Genomic DNA, 18,641 nt, shown 5'->3' with positions numbered 1-18,641 from the left:
GTATTCACATTTGAATTCCCGGCTAGAAATTCCTGCTCTGCCTCAGTTAGTATATGACAGAACAGAAAGTTATACTAGAATTCGGAAGCAGATCTTGTACCGCAAACCCCTTCAATTCTGTGAAAAGGGGGGGGGGGGGGGGGAAGCAAACAAATACATATAAACATATTCGTTGCCACATGTACAAGTTGTTCCTTGTGCACTCGTGTTCTGTTTTTCAAGATGCTACTGAACTGTGAAGCCTCTTAATAGCAACTCAGTGTCTCAGATGAGGGAAGCAGCCTATGTTGCCGTGCCTCTGTCAAAGGCATAGGTTCGACTGCCTTCCACCTTATTATCAGGGGCTCAGAGGGCCAAGCCAGCCATGACTACATGGTAATGGGCCTCTCTTGAAAATCTTAAAGAGGGATCAGTTCAGCGCCAAGGATTTCTGTCAAGGAACCATGGTTTGAATTATTTTTAAAATCACATTATACGTGGACGATTCCAAACATAGGAAAAAAAATGAAGCACACACACAAGAAAAAAAAGAAGAAAATACCACTTCACACAGGAACAAGCGCACACAGAAACACAAACGTATGCTTACTTAAAACATCACATAGAGACATCAGAACTGACAAGGTGGCTCAGTGGCATCAGAACCGACACTTTTATTTTTTTCCCCGCCTGCAGCTAATACCTCATTTTCTGGATCCAGGGACAGGATCCAACAGTTATGGGAACAGACATTAAGTGAAATAAAAATGGCACACTGGAGAGAGCCTCAAGACCCGTTTAAGATGATGAAGCTCTCAGACACCCTAAATCTTACACAGTGAGTGTAAAGCAACAAGAAACAAGGCAACACCCCAAAACAAATGGAAAGGCTGTAAACTGAAAAGACATAATGAGCAGTGTCTCCATGGACATGTTTGCCTAACATCTCATTGGGTTTTAGAACCCCACAGATGGCAGCTCTCTTTAATTCATCTGGTTGTTTGGATTTCAGTCTACTGCACTACATCTTAGTATCTTAAATGCAACTCGCCCAGTCAGACTTGCCCATAGAAGGCTCAGGATAGTAGTGTTTGCATTTCTGTGGGAATGGCTCTCCAAACAGCAACTAAGTGGAGGAGGATTGTTTGTAGATATACTCGGCGTTCTGTGGTCTGAGGGATTGTTGGCACATAATCTAGGTCAAGAAGGCTGTGCTAGTAAGATCAGAGAAATGTTGGGTATTAGCTCCATAAAACAGCACCAGTCAAGAGGCTTTTGGATATTTATTTCATGAAGTGTTCACTAAAGCCCCACATAACAATTCAGGGAACAGAGTTACCACATTTGAAAAAGTTGGAATAAAAAACCCCAACAAAAACACTTTGCTAGCAGCACTTTGTACAAGTTAACTGCCCAGGATGGGATAAATGAGGGAACACGGCTAGCACAGTGTAGTATTCACCACACATTTATGGTTTTACTGCCCATATATATTTAACTCTGTGGCGATATTGTATTCAACTAAATCCAAAAGAGAGTTTCTTAATCTTTAAATTAAACAACATACAGTAAAAGCTATTATCCAGTGGGCAAGATAGATAAATATGACTAAATTCAGGCCAGGCTTGAATGATGGTCTTAACGGGGGCAGTATATAACCTGTGTGTCTTTATTATTATATGTGTGTGTGTGTGCGTGTTTGTTTCCTGGAGAGCAAAGGCTGTGAATGAACTCCTAAATCACACTATTGATCAGCCCTTCCTCCCAGACACACGCTGGGATCGAGGGCAGTTAAATGGCCTCTTTGGTGATTCACACTAAATCCCCTTACCCCCCTCCCCCACTATCCTCTCCTTTTCTTCTACTCCTCCACAGTCTCCCCTTGCTCCCCTCAACCTTGTCTTTTCATAGCCAGTTCATGCTACAGCCATCTAAATACTGCTGCATACTGTTTTCTGGATACCGTTGGTTTACCGTAATCACACGACTATTTATGGTAAACCCAAGTCGAAATGAAAATGCAAAGACCACCAACACAAGTGCAAACTTTTATCATGATCACTTGAACACATATCCCCTCACAGGTTGTTATCAGACCAGAAAGGCAATAACGTAACACTGCCCTTGACAAACAGCCTATATTTCACAGGTAGGCTCTACTTATCTTCTAAATTATATATTTTATGGTGTTATTTGTAGTTTAGAATCAGGGAAATGTAAATTTTTGCTATCAATGCCTGAAGTGTGAGTGAGTGTGAAACTGATAAAACTGTCTTTTTATTGCTTTTCCGTGACCTGAAACTATATCACTGGCCGTACACTTTGGAGTCATGTTAAGGTGCAGTGCTGTATATGGATATAAAGGCTATAGTTTAAGATGGTCTTCAAAAAGTTGATCCTTTAGTGTTAAATTCAATCCGCAAGACCTCACGACAACTATGGATTGTATAAATAAGTAAGCAATATGTACATTTTCATTGCAAACATGGAAATTAGCCACCTGTAGCAAAACATGCAAGCCTTACATGTGAAAGATCACTGGTTATATTCTGGGAACTTGTGACATCTAGTCCACTTCTAGTCTAGTCCCTATCAGGTCCCAGTCCCAAATAACCGGAAGGGTTGCATCACGCTGGGCTTCTGGTGTAAAATCTGTTGTGGTGACGCCTTTGGAAAATAAGAGATCAGTCAAAAATACCTTATTGATGAAAACTGCTAACTGCATTATGGATCTCTATGCCAGATCTCTTCTGGCCTACCCAGTGCAGGGTGATTTGTCCATTGATCAGTATAAACATCTTGCTTTTTATTTGTTCTAATAGCTTTTACTTTATGGATAATGTTTAGCAAAGCCACAAATTCATACAACTGGGAATACTCTCATCGATTAAGACTCTAGAATCTGCTGAGGCAAATTTCCACATCCTCATCTGTGCACTCTGGTTCAAATAAATATGGCCAACCTTGAAGCCAAAGTGACTCGCTACCTAACTCATAGAAGATTTAGCTGCTTAGTTTCCAGAAAGTCAACGCATAGTTTGCACAGTCACATAACCACAACAACCACCATAAAACAGAAAAATACCAACTTGAAATAAACTGGTCAACAACTGATTTTATATGTTCCTCGAGGCTAAGATGTAGAGGATACAAATGCTTGTTACATTACTCAGTCACACTCCCTGCACAAATAAACAGCTGTGCACACAAATAAGGTTTAGGTGTTATTTTCTATTTCATTTAGAGATCGCCATCAGAGGGAGTTACTTTTCCCTTCGCATAAGCTGGGAAATTTGCCAACAGAAACTGTTGCACATTTGATTGACTTTATACTTCATATATTTTAAATTGATTGTAGAGATGCTGGAAACAACAGACTTTTTCATGGATGCATGGAAGTCTGCAGGGGACTTGTGGACACACTTTGATGGCAACATTTAAATTACGCAGACCATCGTGCTTTACTTTACACTGAATTTGTTCATTGAATGTATAAGATGATGTAAGTATTCAATGTTTCTGAAAGTATAAATGTGCTTCACTGCTGCACTGAAGAGTCTTTGGGAATCTAGAACCTTATATCTTAAGGATGTCTTTGTTGTTGTTGGGTGTTTTTTCTTCTTTTTTTGAGCGCATTAACATTTATCCCTTCTGGATACTTCTACATCGTTATTGACCTCGAAAACCCCCCATTGAAGTCAGGAACAGTGCAATTACCTGTCTACAAAGGGGCCATATAGAGCTGGACATAGGCTTGGCAGATTACTAGCAGACACCTCATTACTGCAGCAGACTTCAACAATAGGCCTGGGCATTGCTTCTTCTACATCTATCTGTCAAGTGTACTATTAGTCTGTCAAATGGGGACAGTCAGCACCATTAGGCCACCTTGATAATCAGACCTATTTACTCCCTCATTTTCCTCTTCTTCACTGTCAGTCTTTCAGTCTGGTAGGGGAAAAAAAGCACTCCATTTCTCCATCCTGCCTTGCCTTCCCTCCCACTCATCTCCTGATTCTTTCTCAGACAAAGACAAGTTCAGTTGGTCATTATGTTCCTCAGAGAGTCGTTGTAATCAAATGTGGTATGCCCTCAACCAAGCGGGCCAAATTTAATTTCAAAATGTAGTCCCACACAAAGGAGATCTGGATGAAGCAATTACTATGTCACTGGTCTTTGAGATAAATGTAAAGTTCATTCTACAATTAAAGTAAAACAGGGCTCAACTAGACTTAGTTCGACATTATATATTTTATCAGCGGATGAGAGTATGTATTTGCACATCTTTAGAGGATAGGAAACATGACATGAGCTATCAAAGTGCACGACTGACGAAAGGATCCGTGGACCCAGGCTACTAAAAACTTGTCACTTTCTTCCTTTCGAGACTCAACAATCTTTTTTTTCCACTAAGCAACTCCACTTTATGTTTGTTTAATTCCCCCAAGCTTTGCTTTCTACAGTTCGACCCATCCACAAACAGAAAAACGAAGAAAGCCTCATTTAAATGTTTCACATGGTCAGTATTTGTCCCTTGATAGGTGTTTTTTTGTGTACAAGTCAAAGCTCTACAAAAGCATGAAAAAAATCGCTTGTAGCAAAAAGGACCATCAAAGTCAATATCCTCAACCTGTCATTTCCATTGGATGGGCTTGGCTCCCACCACACAAATCACGCAAGCAAGTACAGAGACACAGAGAGGGAGAATAAGAGGAAATAATACCACCCCGAAGCTAACCATAGCATGGACACATGTGCATCCATGTGAATACACATGGATGTATAGAAACACAAGCTTAAGAAAGTGTCCCCCAATCTGACACTTTAGTGTTGAACAGGGACGAGATTTGAATCTCAATTAGCTGCTACATACCTATAAAGCAAGCTGTGCTCTTTTTGCCCCACAATATAACATTTAACAGGCAGTTTTATCAGTTAAGGAAAGGAAGGGCTAGCAAGAGCATGTATGCATACCTCACCTGAACAATTTTCCTCCATCTTCAAGGCCTGATTATTCACAGAAATAATCTGGAGAAATATGAAATCACAGTAGCCCTGAAGATTCCTAAGCCATGAAGTGTGGCTTCATAATGCACATGATGAATACTCTATTAGGTGAAAGATGATACTCTATTAGGATGAAATGATTCACAGTATTTACAATAATAGGGTATTTGCCATTCCACAAATTAAACTGAAACAGAATGCAGAGTAACCAGAATGTTCAATTCAATTTTTCAATTTCATTTAATTTACAAAGCGCCAAATCACAACAACAATTGCATCAAGGTGCTTTATATTGTAAGGTAGACCCTACAATAATACAAAGAAAACAGAGAAAACCAGAACAATTATGTTACCCCCATGTGCAAGCACTTTGGCGACAGTGGGAAGGAAAAACTCCCTTTTAACAGGAAGAAACCTCCAGCAGAACCAGGTTCAGGGAGGGGTGGCCATCTGCCGCGATCGGTTGAGGTAAGAGGAGCAAGACAGGACAAAAAACATACTGTGGAAGAGAGCTAGAGATTAATAACAGCTATTCTCAAATGAAGAGAAGTGTATAGAGATTGACAGACCACGTGACTTTTGCGCATTGCATGCCGGGAACTCGTGGCAAAACAATCCAAGTACCGCATCAAATGCAAGCATTTGCAGTACCGCAAAAAGTTCATTCTCCGGTTCCAATAAATTCTTGGTTTTTCTTTGCCCCCCAAAAAAGGAATGTACAAAACGAAGGAGAACAATGCCGGTCCGTACAAAGACAGACTTGATGAAAAGTCAAAGAAAAGATACGAGGAAAAAAATCAAAGGAGTGAAAGGGTTACACCCTTGCGAGCACACAGAGTGGACAAAATACATTAGCGTGCTGCCCAACTTTCACCACGCTCATATTTATAATTATACGGTTCTTGGAGTGAGTGCATACACTCATGAAGTTTAGTAACTTCAGGTCACTGCAACAAGCCCAGGTACAGTTTACCGACGGATGGGTACAGGATCTTGAAATGCACCGTGTAGAACGAAAGACCATCGTACCTATCATAAGTTTACCAGTCTCATAAATACACAATCGTTAACCGTTTATTAATAGGACCTTTGAGCTCAATGGTAATTAATTAGTAGTGGAAATAATTTCTGGTTCGCAGAAATTATTGTCAGGACAATTCACTACTTATGCACAATAAACAAAGGAGCATAGCGCGACAATTTCTGTTCAGTGCCAGACTTGCTTGTAACCTATATCACCAATTATGTTATGAAAAATGACGTCTTAACTACTACAAAACACTGACCTTTGTGGAAATGCTTGGGCAGACTAACATGTGAGCTGGAGTGTTCTGGGACGTTATATTTGGTCTTTGAATGGCTGCAATCCAGGCCATCCGTCGCCTCTTTGTTACTTCGGAAACATGGCTCGAACAATTTCTCTTCAACGACGTAATCCGATAACAACCGATCTCTTTACCCGTCTGCTTTCCGTGGCTGTCATGCGACCAGCTATTGCAGTTAATAATACAACAGCTTCTTGCCATTTTTTGTTTCTTTTTATCGCTGTGTAACTGATTTCAATTGAAAGCCTGCGTGGCTAGTACCTCTTGCCACGAGTTCCCAGAATTCTTTGCGGTTTTACCCCTGAATGACGTCACATTTTCAATCTCCATAAACACATAGTGGCTGAAAAAGCTGACTAAACATGAAATACTCAATGCATCATGGAAATACCCCAGCAGCCTAGACCTATTGCAGCGTAATTAAGGGAGGATTCAGTGTCACCTGATCCAGCCTTAACTATATGCTTTAGCAAAAAGGAAAGTTTTAAGCCTAATCTTGAAGCACAAGTAAGCCAGAGAAACATGCTCTCTCTTTCTACTCCTCTGTCAGTACTCTAGCTGCCTAAAGGACCATGAATAATGTAAACAGAATTGGTCTTAGCACGGAACCCTGTGGAACTCCATAATTAACCTTAGTGTGTGAAGACTCTCCACTCTCCATTTACATGAACAAATTGGAGTCTATACTAGATAGATATGATTCAAACCACTGCAGCGCAGTACCTTTAATACCAACAGCATGCTCTAATCGCTGTAATAAAATATTATAGTCAACCGTATCGAACGCTGCACTGAGATCAGGACAAGCACGTCATTTGTAACCTTCACTAAAGCTCTTTCTGGACTGTACTGTAACAGAACACTTACCAAAAGTAAACGGCTAAAATGAAAAACAACATTGATATGGACAGCTTTTTGAATGATCATGGAAGTAAAGGTACTTACCAGCCTGGTTGGTGGTGATATCTATGGAAACATGCTGCGCAGGGTATGGACTCTTATTGCTGACACCATTGACGGCCTGTATCTCGAAGCTGTAGACGGTATGAGCCAATAAGTTGCTGATGAACACCCTGGTCTCGGTCAGGCCCAGCTGTCTAGGAACAAACTCGACGTTGTCATCACAGTGGGAACAGGAACGCCGGTTGGCCTGGCACTTCTTGCACACTATGTTGTAGACGACATCATCACGACCACCCGTCTCCCTGGGGGCATGCCACTCCAGGATCACCGAGGTTTCATTGACGATGGAGATCACATTTCTCGGGCTGGATGGCACGCCTGTAGATATAAAAATTATGAAAGAAAAACTTGAGGGTAAGATGTCATCAGGCTGAAAGAAAATTAACACATTGCTTATAAAGAGGAAAACAAAATAGTTTCATACATTTCTCTCCTTTTACTTTTGTCATTTTACGACAGTCTAATAAATACAAATGCTGGTTTTGAGAGCAACTTGTCTTTTTCTTATTTTTCTTCATCTCGAGCACAATTTGGAATGCTAATTTATTCCATTCACACCCAGAGAGATCATACAGCGAAACGTTTGTGTCTATCAAACATTGGTTATTTAGCAAAATGCAGTGTTGCATGGAGTATTCTTATCCAAGTGGCTCTGGAGATTCACGCTCCCATTCACTCCCTCATAGCCCGCAGCTGGAGCGGAACTTCAAAAACGATATTCAGAAAGAAATCAAGAAATAATGAAACTATTGTTTTGCTTGAGTGGTGGCTTAATATCAGGGTGCAGAAAAGTGCCCTGTTTGGCCTTCTGCAATTGCAGCACAATTCTTTAAGAGTTAAAATCTGTTTAAATGCCAGTGGAGAATAACTCTTAGCTGAGAGACCCTTCGACTGCTCAGAAGCAGCCCTCCCAGATACCAGACAAAGCTTTCCAAAACCCTTACTCGGTGCTCCTTAGGTTAAATGAGGAAGCCCTGCAGAGCTGATCTGGTAGCAATTTATCTTGCATAAAGCCTGACCTTTATCATTATAAGAGAAATTAAACTGACCCATTTCTAGACCAATGACTACAGTGAACCGAAAAATCCACTCAATTCTAGAAAACCTTTTGAGGAATTACTCGACTCGCCTTCTTCCTCTTTTTACTTTATTTTAGCTTTTGACCACGAGCACATACAACAATAAGAATTTTATACAGCACATGTTCATGGAAATGAGGAAAATAGTTACCTCAGTCTACAAAGACACAATTAATTCTTGCCGCAAAGCCACACACACATACTCGATAAGCTAAGTACAAAATGACAGAACACACAAGAGTGGGAATGGCTGTGTTACTTCTGCAACCTCGTCTCAGGGTCTCAACAGCAGAGAGGTGAGAGAGACAAAGGGTGTAACCACACAGCGTGATTATTATGGTCTGGATGAGAGGGCCGCTAACGCTCCAGACAACATGGGCATAAGGCACATAGAAACCAGCAAATTCATATGAAAATGTGTAAAATATGTCATAGGGTTGCTTGAGGGGACTGGAGGCAGTTTCGCTGTTAGGGACAATGGACTGCACTTCATGTTACTCACGCAGCATACATTTTATGTCATCTGTCACATAAATGCACTTGCTGGGAAAAAACATAAGCAGATCTGTTCATGTGGAAAATGCATGCCCAAACCCACAGACAGACTATGGTGTGAATTATATATCTAACGTCCCAGTTGCAACAATACTCTACGTATGCAGGGATGCTGTAAGCAATCACACAGGACTTCCACCTGTATGATGACCTGTACCTTGGCTGTTTTAATTTGCCACAGGAAGTAATTTGGTGGCAGTTTTACTTGTAGCTCAGTTACATCACACACAACATAATTTGGTTGTGTTTACATACATACTGCTACTACAGAAATAGATCATTTCTCCAATCCCCCTCCAAAAAGAACACCCACATTTCTTTTCTTTTTTGCACCACTCTGCAAAGTAAAGACAGTGCACACAGCAACACAAAAAGCAGGTCATTAGCATAGGAACAGCAATGATACATCATTGCACATGTGCTTTTCTATAATATGGGCAAGTGCAATACGCGCAAAAGTGTCTGTGCGAATAAGACTGGTGCAGCCAGCCACAGTATTTATGTCATACCCTTTAAACAGATGTGGAAATCAAAATGACACTTTATGATACGGCTAAATAAATCGACAGGGGCACGCAAGCTGAACATGGCTTCCTAGAAAGAAGAGATGCAGCGAGGCAGAAATGCACGGCAGCAAAAAAACACCCCTGAGTTAGTAGACAAAATGAAAGTCTGATCAATATTGTTATGAGTATTATGTCAAAAGTCCTACTGTGTTACTCCCCTCATGTGTTCCTCACACTCACAGGCTGATATGCATAGCGCCCTGTTACTAAGGGAACTTTAAAATACCACCTGGACTGTAAAACACTACGGCCCAGTTTCCTTCCTTGGCTACTGATATAAAGAGAGCCCCAGTGCCCAAAATAAAAATGTCCAGATATTGTATACTCATCCACCTTTTGAATGGTCTGAGGCTAGTGCTTCTCTTCTTTCAAACTGTTTGTTTTTATGATGTGAAAAAGGCCTTGGGGGGCCAACAGAAGGTCCCTGTGTGGAGATAGTGATCACAGCCAGAGGAGCCGGGAGAAAGAAAGAGGGGCTGTGTGGGCTGGTGAGAGATGAAAAAAACAACATGTTATAAGGATTAATAGTGACTTTGTAAGAGACTAAAGCAGTCAGAGTCTGAGTGTGTTCGTGTTAGCAGTGCTGCTTGTGAGATTTGGGTGTATTCACAGTGATGAGTGAGGAAGAACTGGAATATGAAACTGATAAAAGTACAATCTACACATCCATAACACTCGACAGTAGCTTTGAACCTTTCTTGACTCTGTGTGAGTGTGTGTGCGATACTTTAGATGTGTCAACGAGACTTAGGAAAGTTTTGAATATAAGTGGATGCGTGTGCCTGATAGTCTAGAGCATTATGTCTTCAAAGTCAGTACAGGAATTAGAGCAGGCTAGACAATTACCTTGACTTAGCTCCATTTATTACCAGTCACTGAGAGAGGAAACTGGCCAGCTGATGGCTGAGCTGTGGGAAGCACCCTTAACTGACTCCAGAAGTAGATTAAGAAAAAAAACGCTTGTGAGAAAAGAGCAGAGATTTATGCACTTTGACAGCTTGCTCTCTTTTCCCTTTGAATTGACTATAAAATCAGAGGAAAACAGCTAAATGGGATGGTGAGGAAAATGAAGAAAAAAAAACAGATAAACCATTTCAGTTAGAAATTTTTATGGGTTTTGTTTGGATTACAAAGCACAGACGACATTAGATAGGACTCCAGGAAGTTTTCAGGGGACAGGCCACAGATATGAGTATTGAGTGAGAGCCATAACACTCAGAACCAATATGGTACAGATTACGCATACTGAAATTCATCAGAACCATACTGCTTTCCTTGTCAGTTCCCATATCTATGCTGATTCAATTACCATCCAAAGATGTTCCTCATGACCCAGTTAGCAGCTGCATATACAGCTTTTTTTTTTTTAAATGTATAAACATAATAACATACTTAGAATTTGGCAGGGTTGCTTTTATAATTTCAGCATAGACTATACATTAAAAAATGCATATTCAAATCTTGCTTTGTCACACGGAGTACCTCCTGGTGTGTTGATGGGATTTGTTTTTTCTTTCTTTGACACAAGTCCACCCGGACCTCATGCACCATCACCTTTTCCCCTGCCCCTCCGGACCAATTAGAACTGGTTTCACTACTCGACTCCCGTCAGTTACCACTCAGCTTGTCATTCTTTTGTCTCCACATAGTGGGACACCCATTGCCCCAGCATGCTGGATCACACCGACCTCTCTCCACTGAACCATCCTAACATGAAACAACATCCTAACATTAAAAACTGTTAAAACTGCTTTAAAATGAAAATTCGGATAACTGCGTTGGAACATTTTCATTAACAAACCTATAAATGCACATCGCATCGACCAAACGCAGACTCTGGCCATGTATGCACTGAGGAGCAACAGGAAACAGAGGGTTGGTCACAAAAATGTTAAGGAGAAAGATGATGAGAAAACATATGAGCAGAGATTTCTTTGCTTAGGCTGAGATGGAACCAATACTTGAAAATACACAGAGAGGTATCAAAGCATCACCAATGGAATGACTACCGAGACAAAAAGGTTGGAATCAAAAAGGAATGAGAATAAGCTTAAATGTTCTAGCTTAATTTTTGTGGCAGATAAAACCCAATCAACAAGGATATGTGCATTTTTTTTTAAAAAGTCTCTATATTTCCTTCTCCAGACTAAAACACAATCCCTGGGTTTTCAAACTAAAGCTGGTTGAGTGTTTCAAAAATCTTATTCCACCCAGAGCAGAATGGACACTGGCACAAAGGTAAAACTCGCATGTCTTCAAACAAAAACGTATTAACAGGGATGTAGCTGATTCCTCTCCTCAGGCATAGACTGAAGTCAGAAAAAAATTTCTTAGATAAAGGAAATTCGAGGAGCTGGTATTTAAAAGTGCATCTATGCCTTGGCATATTCATACCCCCAACGGGAAAAAAAAAGGTTGTGGGGGGTGGGGTGGTTAGCATGCGGCCTTCAGCTCACAGAGCCATGCAACAGACAATCCATCAGCGAGCTAATCAGACTGATCAGGAGCATAGAGCCCCTACGTGCCTGATGACGGCAAGAAGTGCTTAAGCTACAGCATCAAGCTACAGGCTGGTCTGATTTAAGCTACTCTAGCAGTGCTCTTATCAAGACCTGTAGTATTAAAGAGATTGCTACTAGGATCATCTCACTAGCCCCCCTGGCTGAGATCTATGACAACTAGAGCATCACACCTAGCTGCTACTGTATGCTTCAGCCTTCAGAAAAAGCTTTGTGCAGACAGATTTGCAGACAAATAATTTTAATACAAATTGAAAAGTTGCTAACATTTGCTTAATATTATCAAAATAATATTGCTAAAAGGGACCATTTTCAACAGATTTTGGTATGTTTTACTTAAGTGTGAGTGTATTACTAAGCAGTTTCATTTTTTTGTCTGAATACAAACAGCAATGTAACTGGACTCCTGTTTCAGAGTTATAGAGAGGACCGAGGACAAAATGAAGGAGAAGAGTGGGGCAAAGGGAAAAATAACAGAACTGACAGAGCAGATAAGACGAGATTGAAAACAGAAAAAAAGGAGCCAGTTACATTTTGAAATGGAACACAGAGCATACGGATCTATTTAAGATGTCTAAGATGGAGCTGCTGTTGAGTTGAGATTGCTTGGGGGAAAATGCAAGGCCACAAAATAAAGGCTGAGGCTTTAGCTGATGGAACACTTGCTAATTCGTCAGGCAGTGCTGTAAACTATTGGAGAGCACGGAAAACTGAGAACATCTAAAGCCTAAACGGTACCAGCACAGCTCTGCGTTTGTCCTATGCAGAGCTAAGCACTGCTTTGCAGCCATGTTACATGTCTACATGTTGTAGCCATTTACTTTCACGTCAAGAACATGTGGTACAACCAGTCTGTGCGCTAGTCCTGTTTGTGCTATTGTTGCCGCAGAAAAGATAGAAGTTGTGACCAAGAGCCGAAATGAAACCTAGTGACGCCATCATCTTTGTGGTGAACAATGCTGTTGCCCTCATACCTGTTCAGGTCCACTTTTTTACCAAACGGCACTCTACCTACGTGTCACGTCTTCCTCGGTGGATTAAGCGCTGCTGTGCACACCTTTCACATAGCCAAATCGTTCAGAGACAGACAGCCATGTTCCGCTGGGCTTTCTCTGCACCTTTAAGCCACTTTTATTCATTTATTTATTTGCTTACTCATTTATTTTTTTCTAAAAAAAATACATGGCTAAATAAGAACAACGAACTCAGAGTTTAGAAGCAAAGGCTATACAGCTGCTACCTGATTAGGAAAGTTCTGTGTGCTTTTGAGTCCATTTGGGCCAATTAATCAGGTCTATGTGAATAAATGTGGGCTAAATGAACCCATAACCACACCAATAATGCTTCCAGGCCTGATGTTGTGAAGAGAACAAACCATTAAGACACTCCCCAGTGACAGAGAAGGAAGTGAGGTAAACAAACTTTTTGGGGTCTAACAATGCTCTCCCTCTGCATAACTGTGTGTCAGCAGGGATATCAGGAAGGCTTAGCATATTGCTTTTACATCATATTAAGATAACTATGATGCTGTGAGAGGCCTTATTGGATCTCCAGCGGATAACGGCAGGACAGTGTCGAAGTTTCACAGCATTTGCCTGAGTAATTAGGACTTCAGGGGATGATACTAGACACGGAGAAAGAACAACAGTAAAAACTAGAGAAGTGAGAAAGGATGTGGAGAGAGAGAGATAGCTGAGAGGAAACACAAGGAGCTCCATCAATCCTAAGAAGAAGACAATAAGAAGACAAGATGGGCGCTGGATAAATGCACATTCATATGCATTTAAATTAAAATAGATAACCCCGCGTCTCACCCTGTGATAGCCGTGATAGACAACTGGATCCTTTTCAGTTTGTCTCAGAAAATCCCAGAAAGTGCCATTTCTGCCATTTTGTTTATATGTGGCTTTTAATATGTATTAGTGCCTTAGTGCGCAGCCAGTCTAATTTATTGGATACTTACTGGTGCAAGGTTTATCTGGCTGATCACCATCCCCGCGGTAGTAGCCGTTGCGGCACATGCAGATGGTGGCAGCCTCAGATGTGGAGCGGCTGTTAGGAGGGCACTGTAGACAAAGACTTGGACCTTGGGTCGACTTGAAGGTACCCGGTGGACATGCTGTGGCAAGAAAAAAAAAACACTGTTAGAACTGTAAAATGCAACAAAAAAAGCATGAATCCAATTAAGGCAAGCACAAGGTTAAGCTATTTTTAAGTGATTTTTGTCAATTGCCTTTCTGCAATGTATTCGTAGTTACTCTTACCCCCTCCCAAACTCCACTATATTTAACGCATGTCTTATTTTGCTCCCAATGTGGCTGTCATCGCTGGTGCTAGGAGGGTTAATTTATGTGAGACAGCAGTGGAAGATGTTATCAGAAATAGAGGTAATTGGCATGGATGGACGGCTCAAGGATGTGAACACGGTGCTGCAGCTTTGGCTGTATCCTGTAGTTCTCCACTGAGTCCTCGCCCTGAATGTTTAGTGGCGAGCCCTCATATCTATAATACAGGCATATTGATTAAACACAACTTAACTTAACTGAACTCTCTGAACTCAGTGTGGTAGAGAGAGGAAAAACCCAATACCTAAATAGATGTGTCTTGGATTACAGCCACCCAAGGTATTTATTTTTTTTCTTTTTACAGTGACCGATGGGTTTCAGGTTTCTGAAAAACAGCAGAGTGCACAAAAGCCCGAAAGTGTTTTAACGTCTGAATCTTAAGATCTTAGGCACACAAAGGCTTGGTGAAGAGCTTGCGGTAAATAATGATTTGTGTTTTTCTACAAATTCTACAGGTGTGACACAGCGATTTCAGGTAGTATAGCTGAACAGTTTGTAATCCCTCCTCCAGATAAATCCCACACTCCACCTGAGCTGTCAGATTTATCCAGTGAATGGCCGCCTCAGCCTACAAGACAGCACGAAGTCCCCAGGAATATCTACAGGAAACAGAGTTTACCCTCACATCAAAAACATTTGGATCCACATTCGATGCCACCTATAGATCTGAAATACTATATCCAGACAGAAGACCATGCCTGAAACCTGTGCTTGGCTCATATTACTTTGGTTAGTGCATTACTCGCTCCCTCTTTTGGTCTGTTTGCTTTTGACCTGCTGGTTTGTTCTTCTGTTGGTAGACGCTTTTGTTCAATATTAAAATGAGCCGGCTGCGTCTTTGTTTCTAAATTAGGGCATTGTTAGCAGAAGCCTCCACACCCACTGGCACATTTTTGCATTGTGTTTTCATTTGCTTTGCTTAGTAAATTCGACCCCTTACTGTATGCACACATATTTAAGCGCAGTACTGAATTTCTACTCATTTACGTTTTCCTCGTGCACAGTAGTGTGCAAAACTTTCGGGCACTTTAAATGTTTTATTCATCGCTTGATAGCAGAGCGGTCAGGCTCTGATCATTTAAAAGTTATTCTGCAGCATGACCACAATCTCAGACAGAGTCATACTGGCCTTACTGATAAGAAGAACGAGGATTTCTAAAACAGTCCTGCCAGCACTAGTTTGTGGATGTTGGTGTGACGTGTTAAAGTCCCAAATTCTAAAGGCCACGGTGGACTATGAAGATTATTGTAGCTGATAGCATTGTGCTTAAGTGCAGGCAATAACCTAATCCACTCACCCCAATATCCCAAAAGAATACAAAGAGTTTCTGTGTGATGTGGAGGGGCTTACTGAGTAAAATAACTATGATCAATGTCCTATGTCTTAGCAGGCTTACTGATGAGGGAGGATGCTCTGGCACTGCTGCATGCCAAAAGGGGAATAAGTTATACATTTAATGGGGCAAGGCTGTGTCTATTTGCCTGAGCGATAGACAGATAAAAACAGTCATTTTATTCATTTCGCTCACAAAGTGAAACACCTACCTACCCAGCACTAAGATGCTTATCAAGAAAAACAATGACAGAGTTTATCAAAATGACGGGCCAGGGGTTTGGCTAAGTATTTCAAATATTAATAGAGAATGCTTAAATCAGCCCATCAACAAAATAGTTTAGTTTAATCTGACTAAGAGCCTTCAATTCTAATATGAACACTTTGCCAAACGGAGAGCTATTTAAACTAACAATGGTAAATGGCCTGTATTTGTATAGCTCTTTACTAGTCCCTAAGGACCCCAAAGCACTTTACACAACCAGTCATCCAGCCATTCACACACACATTCACACTGGGGTGCACTGACAGAGGCGAGGCTGCCGGACACTGGTGCCACCGGGCCCTCTGACCACCACCAGTAGGCAACGGGTGAAGTGCCTTGCCCAAGGACACAACGACCGAGACTGTCCAAGCTGGGGCTTGAACCGGCAACCTTCTGATTACAAGGCAAATTCCCAACTCTTGAGCCACAATCGCCACAATGGCAAGGTGTTGGGCCCATTCTCCCTCACTGCCAGGTCAAACAGTAGAAAATATAGCACTGCATGAAAGGGAAACCTCCACTCCTAATTAAACAGGTCTTTGAGACACAATTAAAAATATTATGCTTAAAAAATTAAAAATAGTGGAGATTTTATAGATCTTATTTTCTGACATTTATAGACTAGGATTTGGCAAGGCCCTCTTATAAGCTGTTGGGAAGGGATAGCGATAAAGAAAGAATGAGAAACAAATCAGGTTAAAAAGAGAGATGATTTATATACACACACACACACACACAAGTGAAGATGATTCCCAGCGAGCCGCGGTTCTTACATGTCCTTTGGCTGGGCTGACGGACACACTGTGGGCTAACTGACTGACCTTATGTCTAGTCACACAGCAATTTCCACACACAGTCAGAGCTCCAATATTTATCAAACATACATGATCAAACTGCACCAAGTCCAAATAGAAGAAGAACATATTGCTATTGCTATGTCGTGGATGTTTAAGACCTGTCTTGATACAGCAGATGTGCAAGGGTTGTGAAAATGTTACTGCATATAGGCAATAACGTTCCTACGGGTGTGTAGGGGGGCTCTTTTTTTAGTGTGGGATTGATAGTTTGCAAACTCTCTTGACTTGTAACACTGACTCCATGTGTGATGAGATCAAGCTTCTTCTAATACAAGAACATAGAGACTCTATAAAACTCTCCCTGGCCATATGTGGGAGCACATACCAGCTGCAGACCCATTTTATAAAGCAATAACCACCAACAATATCAGAGATTACAAGACGATAAAACGCAGATCAAAAATTCATTTTTAGCAGGAGAAGGGAAGGGATCTTATGTCTCATCATCTTTGCCACATAAAATTCAAACATCGGGGGAGCAGCGCACCGCACGCATGCAGATGGCGTCTCACAAAAGCAAGCGAAAAGCTTCAAATGCATTGCTCGGCTCTTCTGAAAAGGGATCACAATAGGTTGTTCGGCGTGTGTTTAATGGGGTGTGAGCAGAATATGTGCATTGGATTCTGCCCTCGGGTTGTGTGTTTACAGACAGACAGTAGCTGGGCTAGACGCTCATAAATGGGAAAAAGTGAGGAGAAAAGCAGGAGAGCCCGTGCTGATTCAGCAGTCTGAGATAGCGGTGCTACAAATGAGTCTCTAAGCAAACCTATGAGCAAAAGAATACACACACACTCTTAGATTCCTGTACACAACTCATGTAAATGCACACACTCCATAATCCTACGAAAACGCTCCCACACTGGCATCAGTGATATCACGTACTATGACTACAGCTGACCCGATTAAATGAGATGGCGCACCCGCATTTTCCGCCACTGGACTAAAATATGTTTGACAGAACCTGAGATAACTTAATACCTCTCCTTGGGAAAACTGAAGACGCTACAATCAGCATTACAGGAGGTGAGATAAGTGACAACCTGGCAGAAACAAAGCAGCCCCGCAAAGACGCAAGCAAACACTTTAGACACAGCATAAGATTAATATCTGTCTGATTAGAACCCCCGCTCTGGTTTTCTTCCTTAATTGAGGAAAGGTTTACACACTGTTTGCTCTCAGCAATAACTTAATCCTTAAAACAGACAAAAAAAGAAAGCACAAGCAAAACACAAAAGCATAAAAAAAACAATTATGCAAATGTAACATTTAAATCCATAGGATCTCTTCAGGTAAACTGCCTCATTTCTTTGCACCATAATGTTTTTTGGGTTTTGTTTTTTTTTTTTGCTCTGGTGCCTGAAAACCTGTGCCTTGGGCGTACTTGCTGTTTTTCCTCTGTCTTCTCCCTGTAATTGACAAATCGTATGTGCATGAATGTTACCATTAAACTCATCAATTAGCTCCCTACTAGTCTGCCTCACAAAACCAGAAGGAGGAATAGATATGGGCAAAAAGAGAAAGTCAGAATGATAAAATGATTTGAACTATTGTGTCAATAACTCAATAGTGGACCGCAAATGTCTCATTCGAAAGGCAGGCAGCCCCTAGAATGTATCGTTATGCTTTATTGATACTGGAACTGAGCCCAAAATCTTTCTTCCTGATTTGTGAATATTTAGATTGCAGGAGGTCAGGAGTTCCTGTGCCGCAGAAGGGGGATGGAACAAGGTGAAGAAGGAGAGGAAGAATAAGAAGTACGAGAAGAAAAAGAAAACATGCAGCACGCAGAGCCATAACTCATCAGATGTGTTGGTTTTCAGGGAGATGAAGGCTGTAATATTATATCAA

General features: G+C 41.2%; 1 protein-coding gene across 2 annotated transcripts in view; it reads right to left on the bottom strand.

Annotated features, from left to right (window-relative positions):
- The window catches only part of ephb1 (EPH receptor B1), a 161,067-nt gene that overhangs the window by 50,341 nt on the left and 92,085 nt on the right, over nucleotides 1-18,641 (bottom strand). For both annotated transcript variants that reach the window (XM_085139261.1, XM_085139260.1), the window contains exons 4-5: nucleotides 13,957-14,112; nucleotides 7,257-7,592 (exon numbers count right to left, since the gene is read on the bottom strand). In XM_085139261.1, coding sequence (XP_084995387.1) covers nucleotides 7,257-7,592; nucleotides 13,957-14,112 — 492 coding nt within the window. The remainder of the gene's footprint in view (nucleotides 1-7,256; nucleotides 7,593-13,956; nucleotides 14,113-18,641) is intronic.

This window comes from Neolamprologus multifasciatus, chromosome 18 (genome assembly GCF_963576455.1).
Source record: "Neolamprologus multifasciatus chromosome 18, fNeoMul1.2, whole genome shotgun sequence".
Classification (NCBI taxonomy): Eukaryota; Metazoa; Chordata; class Actinopteri; order Cichliformes; family Cichlidae; genus Neolamprologus; species Neolamprologus multifasciatus.
This window is presented reverse-complemented; position numbering and strand designations above follow the sequence as displayed.